Source organism: Monodon monoceros, unplaced genomic scaffold (assembly GCF_005190385.1).
Source record: "Monodon monoceros isolate NGI ecotype Baffin Bay Population unplaced genomic scaffold, NGI_Narwhal_1 Super_Scaffold_21, whole genome shotgun sequence".
Lineage (NCBI taxonomy): Eukaryota > Metazoa > Chordata > Mammalia > Artiodactyla > Monodontidae > Monodon > Monodon monoceros.
Window position 1 is genome coordinate 75,613,485 of NW_021703778.1, and position 8,040 is coordinate 75,621,524.

An 8,040-nucleotide genomic window follows, 5' to 3' on the forward strand; every position below is an offset into this window, starting at 1 on the left:
TATGCACCAGGTACTGTCAAAACAGTACTTCAAAAATGGCATCGTTACATAACATCGTGGCATGGTTACATAACACTGTGACTGCACTTAATGCCACCAAATTGTACACTTAAAAATGGTTAAAATGGGAATTCCCTGGGGGTCAAGTTGTTAGGACTACACGCTTTCACTGCCAAGGGTCCAGGTTCGATCCCTGGTTGGGGAACTAAGATCCCACAAGCCATGGGGTGAGGCAAAAAAGAAGAAAAAAAGGTTCAAGTGGTAAACTTCATGTTGTGTGTATTTTGCCATAATTAAAAAATATATATCATGGCAGTTGGAGTGAGGGACTCAGCTTAACTGAATGAAATGTAACAGTAACAAATAAGACATCCTATAAAGCTCCACCCCTTCCCTGGATTTTTCAGAAGAGGATGGCAGAGATGTGGATCTGCAGCAATGTGAGCAAATGACTTCTGCTTGTTGGCCACAGATTTGACAGTCTATTATTTTGGGTTGTTTTGGTGAAAAATGTGGCATGGCTGCCCAATATGACCTCTACCAGGGAGAGGAAGATCCAATACTTGCAGGGCTGTTATAAGGGAGGGGGCAGACTTGTTCTGCATGGTCCAAGGGGTCGAATGAGGAATGATACGGGCTGACAGACTTTGGCTCAGTAAAAGGTAGAGCTTTCCACCAATGAGAGCTGCTCAAAAGCCAGTGGAGTTCTTTGGGAGGTAGTGGGTGCCCATCCCTAGAGGGAGCAAACAGAGGTTGTGGGAGTGGCCAGAGAAAGGTTCCCTGTTCTGCGACCTGACCATTGCATCTTCTTCAGAATTTGTTTGGTGGCGGCAGGGGGGGGGGGGCTCTTCTCATTCCATGAGCTCCCTCAGTGATCCCAACTTTGGCTTCCATGAATAGCTTCCCCGTCCTGTTCTGAGTTCCAGCTCTGTGTGTCCAGGAATCCATCAAACACTTTGTCACGGATGATCCATTCCAAGCCCAGTCAGAATTGTTCTTCCCCCCTCATTTCCAGGTCTCCCCGTCTTCTGTGTGTGACACATGCACCCATTGGTTGAAGCCTTCAGTACATCCTTGGCTCTTCCAGCCCCTCGCGTACAAACAATCCCTAAGACAGTCACGTCTACCCTTGAAATATCTCCTAAGCTGTGCCCAGGTATCATTAAGTGACTCTGATGAGATAGTGTTCAGTTCATGTTTTGAAACACCTATTCTAGATGTGGTTTCCTTTTGCTGCTCTGAGCAGTAGCAATTTTCACGGGGTGGGAAGAGGGGGAAGAGAAGGCGGGAGAGGAAGGGAGGGATGAGTCCCTAAATGAGTCACTTCAGATGCTGTAAGAAAGACCCAGAATAACGGTGACGCTAGAACAGATGCTTTATTCTCACCCAGGCGACAGCCCGGGTACGTCCGGTGCTGATAATGCAGCCACTCAGGGGCCTTCTGTCCTGCTGTTCTGCAGTCCCCAGGGTGTTGCCTTTGGCAGCATGGTCCTAGATAGCTCACCACAGCTGTGTTCCAGCCAGTGGGAAGGGGGAGGAGGAGAGAGAGGGTGTGCTCCTTCTCTTTAAAGGCATGCCCCAGAAGTTGTACACATCAGTTCCTCCCACATCCTATTAACCAGAAAATGATCACATGGCCATACCCTGCTGCAAGGCAGGCTGGGATCTGTAGTCTTTAGCCAGGAGGCCCTGTGCCTAACAAAATATTCTACAGAAGAGGAAGAGAATAGATGTAAGGGGAACACTAGTGGTTTCTACCACAGTCATTTTGTACATTTCAGTGTGACCTGCATGGCAGTTAATTGGCTAGACCTTAAGGATAGAGTACGTGAAGGCTTAACGTACTAATGAAGTTCCATTAGCATCCAGTAAAGCGTTTTTTTCTTTTATAGATGGGAACATGGAGCTCAGAGAGGGGAAGTCACCTATTAAGACTGCACAGCAAAGTGTCAGAAGTGGGACTAGAACCCAAACTTTGGGCTCACTTTTTACTGTTTCAAAGAGATCTGGCTGAGAGGCTGACAAGCAGTGCCAGGAGGACAGGTCTCTTGGGGCTGGGGAGAGACCACTTTCCCAGCCTGTCTACCTGCGGAGCTGCTCATCATTTGTCAGCACTCACCTTTAGGGTTATCATATCTCAGAGGTGCCTCCAAATAGCCCTCACTGTGTCTGAAATAGCACTCTGTACGGAACTGAGGTGATTTCTGTGCACTTCCCTATTGATGCAAGACAGACGCAGCTTAGTCCTCTGTTCCCAGTGCCTGCCTACCAGGGACTTGGTGAATAGTTAAGTGAATAACTAAATACACAAATGAATGTATATTCAAGGACTCCTTCAATTGCAGGTAATAGAAACTTAGCTCAAACTGGCCTGAGGGGGGAAAAAAATGATTGGCTCAAGTATCTGGGCAGTCTAGGTGTACAGCTTGCTTCAGGCATAGCTGGATCCAGGGGCTTAACTGCTGTTTTCAGAAGCTGTGCTTCTATCCTATGCTGGCTAGCAAAGATTGACACTGGTTATGTGGCTTGACCCTTCTTGCCCTCTCCATGGGAAATGTTGTCCAAGCAGCCCTGGCAGGAATTGGGAAGAGGCAGGGGGTTAAGAGAATATGGGGTGCTATTGGTGGTCATGGTAGGGGCAAGGAGTTCCTCTTGGATATCCCCAGGTCCAGGGCATCTTGGTAAAGAGCCCAGCCTCAGCCCTTGTTCTTTGGTTTCGGCTTTATGGAGGTACATCTTGGGTCATCTCTTGGGAGCTTCCCTGTGGCTCCACCTCTGCTGAGGTTGGATGCACTTACTGTACCCTCAGGCCAAGGGTGACCTGGCCCCCTCACTCCTGCTCCTCTGGGAAAGCCAAGGCACCCTGTGGTCTTTCCTGGCAGGGTTCTGTGGAGTTCCTGCATTCGGCAGGGTGGGGGGTGGGGTGGGGTGGGGAGGAAGAACCATCTGCTGACTCACTGGGAGGGGCGGTACATGCTGACTCCAGGGCAGGTCCTGCCTGGGGATGACAATTCCCCTTTGTAGAAAAGGTGGGCAACGTAGTATGAATGCAGCGTGAGGTCTGTGTGTCTCCATGGGGCTCTGCGTACTAGGCAGCCCATCTGTCCCACTGGTCACAGGCCATACTCTCATTCCCTGGCAACATCTTGTCTCTGAGATGTGTTTCTCCCTCCTGCCTTCAGCTCTGGGAGCCCAGCTGTCGGGGTGGGAGTCTCTTGGTGTCCTCGGTTCCGGTGTGTCAAGGGCTTCTCCCCAGGGAAAGCACGAGAGTGGGAACTTCCCTGAGTCCAGAGTCTAGGAAGGGAGTTGAAGGGAGCAAATCCAATGCCCACCCCTGCGAACCTCTCATCCTCCCTCTGGAGGGAAGGACAGCTCGGCCCTTGGGGAACCTGATAGGTCTGGTCGGAAGAGAGGTGCTCCCTGACCTCCCCACATTCGTGGAGGTGGCAGGCAGTCCCAAGCGACCCTGGCAAGTACAACCCAGTGGCAGGAATTAGCTTGATGGATGAAGGAGAAGTCATAAGAAAGGTCTTGAGTACAAGGCAGAGGCCTGTGGGTTTACTCCCGTGGTAAATAGGGAACCATGAGAGGTGCCTGTGGGGGAAGGTTGTGAGCAGATTCCTACCTCAGGTCCTAAGATGAGACATGTAAAATGTGGGGTTGTCAGGGATGGACTGGAGGGTCCCAGGAGGATCACGGGAGTGCTGGTCGCACAGGTCGGGGTGGGAGACGGTGGGCATGGGCAGCAGTGGGAAGGGTGAGGGAGGCCCAGGAAAGACAGGCCTTGGTTCTGTCTGGGGGTGAAAGAAAGGGAGGGAGACTCGGAATCTGGGAGTTTCTTAACCTTAGTCCCTGTGATTCCCTCAGTGGGCAGGCAAGCATGGCAGGCCGCTGCCTGCCAGCACTTCCTCTGGGCCGTGGTGGCCCTTGTAGGCAGGATGTGGTGCCCGCCAAGGGTGACTTTGTGAATGGAGCGTGAAGGCTGCTGACTCAGCAGGTGGCAAGGCTTTGAGGCCGCCAGGTTTGGACCGGAAGTGTCTGGGAAGGAAGTGGCTGCTCAGGGCTTCCCCGCCGTGGACAGCTGGGGGTGGAGGATGTGCTGGGCAGGATGCACCCGGCTTGGCTAAGGGACTCCCTCAGCTCAGCTGCTGGGTGTGTGTGGGGGTGGGGTGGGGAGTGGGGTGCTAGGCTGGGATTGGGAGGGTTGAGGCTGAGTGCCTGTGACTGGAATTGGTGCTAATGGCTGTTGATGACATTTGCTCCCTGGAAGGGCAGAGAGGTGTGTCAGGAGGTGGGGAACTCGAACCCTTCTCATCTGTGCTCTCTGGCAAATTATATCACACTAACGAAGTCCCCTCCCTTATCGGGGCTTTAATTTTTTTCTTCTTGCAGAATGGGACCAAGTCAGGCAGCCCCGCTCCCTGGGTGGTTTTGGAGAATGTGAAACCTTTTATATTTTTGTGAAATCGTGTTGGATAGCATGAATCGACCCTGGTGACGTGGGTTGGTCAGGAGGTGGCACGAACAATCAGGCAGCAGCTGTGGGACACAGGGAGAAGGCGGACAGCTTGGTGGGGCTGGGGGGCGGGCAGAAGGGCAGCCAGGACCAGGAGCGGGGCTGGACCCGGGGAGGTCTGGGCCTCCCTGGCTCAGGTCTGACGTGTAGTCACAGAAATACCTCACTCGGTCCTGACTCCGCTTGGGGGGTCAGCCCCAGTCCAGGCCTCGTCCATTTCTGATCGGTCTTGGGTACTCACTACACACAGGTTAAACTAGCCAGTGTCTTGTCCCTTCAGCCCCGCACTCATATACCAGGCTGCCTTCTAGAAGTCTCACCTGCAAGTTCCTGCACAAACACTGCTCACGGTACGTGCCCTACACCGAACCCTTCCACGTCCTCTGTCTCCGTGAGTGTCCCACCTGGTCACTGGGCTCAAAACCATGGACACCCTGACTGCTCCCTCTCTCTCTCCCCTGTCCTACCATGCTGTCGCTTTCTCCCAGACCTGCTTTGTCTCTTCTGTCCAGCTTTTCTCATTTATCCTGCACGTGCTGTCAGAGTAATCTTTAGGAACCACAGCTCTGACCATATCCTTTCCTCTATTCCAGAACCTTCAGTGGCTCCCAGCTGCCTTTAGGACAAACTTTCAACCTCTTAGCCAATCTCTAAGTCTTATTCTCCCATACCAGCTGTTGTCTTGAGCCAAACCAATCCGTGTACCTCCTTGGCCTGAGCAGGCAGACTTGCCTTTACTAGCTGCCTTGCCTCTCCTTCCTTTTGTTTGCATACCAACATCTTAGAAGGGGTGGGTCCCAGCTGCCCACTGCCCTGCTCCCCTGATCCAGCCTCCCCAGTGACTCACTTCCCTCCTGCCAGCATCTCTCAAAATATCCCTCAGCAGGGAGCCTTGTGCGGGTATAGGAGGGAGGACCTCCCAGCGAGCAGTTGCAGCCTTCCACCAAGCTGGTCCAGGGGAGATGAGGTGAGAGAGGGCCTGGGGAGGACATTTTGAGACAAAGGCCTCGCTTCCTCTTCCTCGCAGGCAGGGGCAGCCTTCCACCACGGAGAGCCCAGCTGTCAGCTGCCTCACGGGAAGATGCTGTGTGGACCGGGCAGCACGGGTATGCGTGTGGCCACTGCCCTGGGAGTGCTGTGGTTCTGCCTCGCAGGTGAGGGGAGCAGAGTGGGGCCTGGAGGTGGGGGAGGAGGGGACCATTCCCACCAAGCCTGTCTGTCTAGCAGGGCTGGGGAGGTTTTGGCTAACCTCCCAATCTCCTCTCTGCCCTGTCCACCTCATTCCTACCTCTGGGATCCAACAGGCAACTTACTTTACATTTTTTAGACTCTGTTTTCTCTTCTGTAAAATGGTAACGTGAGCACTAAATGTGATAACGCTGTTTCTCGAACAAACTGTATGTGTGCTTCCTCCCCAGGGCCTTTGCACATACTGTTCCCTCTGCCTGAAACTTTCTGCCCCCGAATGTCTGCATGACTTGATCCCTTATTTCATTCAAGCCTTTGCTCAAATGCCACCTTCCCCAGGCTTTCCTGGCTACCTTGTATAAAATAGTTCATCTTCCCTCCCTTGCCCTGACCTTACTTCATGCTTCTTCCCAACATTTATCTCCACCTGACCTATTATATGTTTGCTTGCTGATTGCCTGCTCTGCTCAAAGAGCAGGATGTATCTCCAGGGCCAAGATTGATGCCAGCCACATAGCAGGTGTGTAAATCTTCCCACACAGTTCTTGGCACAGAGTTAGCATTCAATAATGGCAGCTACTTGAATAACAACATCATCATAATTCAAATCCTAATTAGTTTCTGCTCTAAGGGAGAGTTTGCCTTCTCCCGCCAAGGGGTAGACAAAGTTGAGTGTCTGGTGCCATCTGGTGGTCAGAAAGAGGAAGCACCGCTTTGCCCAGAGCTATTGATCCTTTGATTTCTTCAGACAAAGGGCTTTGTCTGGGTGATTCCTCCGGTTTCATCCCCCAAATGCCCGATACAAGGGGCACCCTGTTGGTCTCCAACTGGAGAGCTGGCCTGTGGCACCTGGCATTGTGGCAAGAGATCCAATGCCCACTTAAGACCTTTAGAGATCACTACACACTGCAAAGATGATGATACCCACTCCCTGTATGTTATTCATGATGAAAATACTAACTATAAAATGCTATTTTTCTAAGTGTGAGAAACCTTTAATGAGTGCAGTATTCAGTTAGCTTTGTTTCGAGACTGTTTGATCTTCACACTTTTTTTTTTTTTTTTTTTTGCGGTACGCGGGCCTCTCACTGTTGTGGCCTCTCCCGTTGCGGAGCACAGGCTCCGGACGCGCAGGCTCAGCGGCCATGGCTCATGGGCCCAGCCACTCCGCGGCATGTGGGATCTTCCCGGACCGGGGCACGAACCCGTGTCCCCTGCATCGGCAGGCGGACTCTCAACCACTGCGCCACCAGGGAAGCCCTATCTTCACACTTTTTGAGTGTGCCTGCTTTGCTGATGCCCAAAGCACAAAATCTAACCATTACCCAAGAATGGCAGTGCCAGGCTAGGGGACACATCTCACCAAAAGAAAAGCTATCAGGAACCCCTGCTTAATTTTCCAGGGCTCTAAAAGAAGAGCTGGACTGGAGGCAGAGGTGACTGGGTGGGAGGCTGCAGGGTAAATCCACAGGATAGAGGGCAGGGGTAGGAACAGGGGAACCTGCCCCACCGGGCTTTTCTCTGGTTGTGTCATACTCTTTTTTCATTCCCTTTCAATCTCAGCTTAATATCTCTTTATGGAGAAAGTGGCTCACCACCATATTTAAATACATGGGTATTCTTTCTTTCTTGCATAAAAACTAATCATGTGTATTTAGGAAAAGAAAAGTGAAAAAGCACTTGTGATTCTTTCTCATCCAGAGAAAACCACTAATAACATTTTGGTGCATACTTTTTTAAGACTCCCTTTTTACAATTTATAAAGATAATATATATTTGGGAAATGCAACCAGCACAGACAGGTGTAAAATACCTGCCAGAGTTTTGAAGAGCTACCTCCTTGCTTTCTATCCACTGGCTTGCTTTCTTCCTTCATACCCCTAATCACATACTAATAAGAATTTGTGTGCTAGTTTGTCCCTCTCTCCCACTAAGACGTAAGCTCTGTAGGAGTGTGACCTTGGTGGTGTTCTCCGTGGCATTCCTAACTCTTACCCCTGGCATAGTGGGTGCTTACTATATTCCTGCTGATTGAATTAGAGCCAAAGGTAATAAACTCTTAGGCCTTAAAAAAAAAAGGGGGTGGACAGGGCCTGAAGTTAACCCGGAAGGGGAGGGGGACTAGGGAGGCCCGGAGTGTCGCGGCCCCTCCTCACCGTCCCACCCCACCAACCGCATCCCCAGGCGCCGCAGTGGAAGTCCGGATCCCTGAAGACCCCGTGGTGGCCCTCGTGGGCACTGACGCCACCCTGCGCTGCTCCTTCTCGCCCGAGCCCGGCTTCAGCCTGACACAGCTCAACCTCATCTGGCAGCTGACAGACACCAAACAGCTGGTG

The 8,040-nt window shown here is 51.8% G+C and overlaps 1 protein-coding gene across 1 annotated transcript in view; it reads left to right on the forward strand.

Annotated features, from left to right (window-relative positions):
• The first annotated feature begins 5,557 nt into the window (after window positions 1–5,557).
• CD276 (CD276 molecule) overlaps window positions 5,558–8,040 on the forward strand; it is a 14,400-nt gene continuing 11,917 nt past the window's right edge. The window contains 2 exon segments of the mRNA XM_029236221.1: window positions 5,558–5,670; window positions 7,889–8,039. Of these exon segments, the coding sequence (XP_029092054.1) occupies window positions 5,598–5,670; window positions 7,889–8,039 (224 nt within the window). The 5' untranslated portion in view covers window positions 5,558–5,597.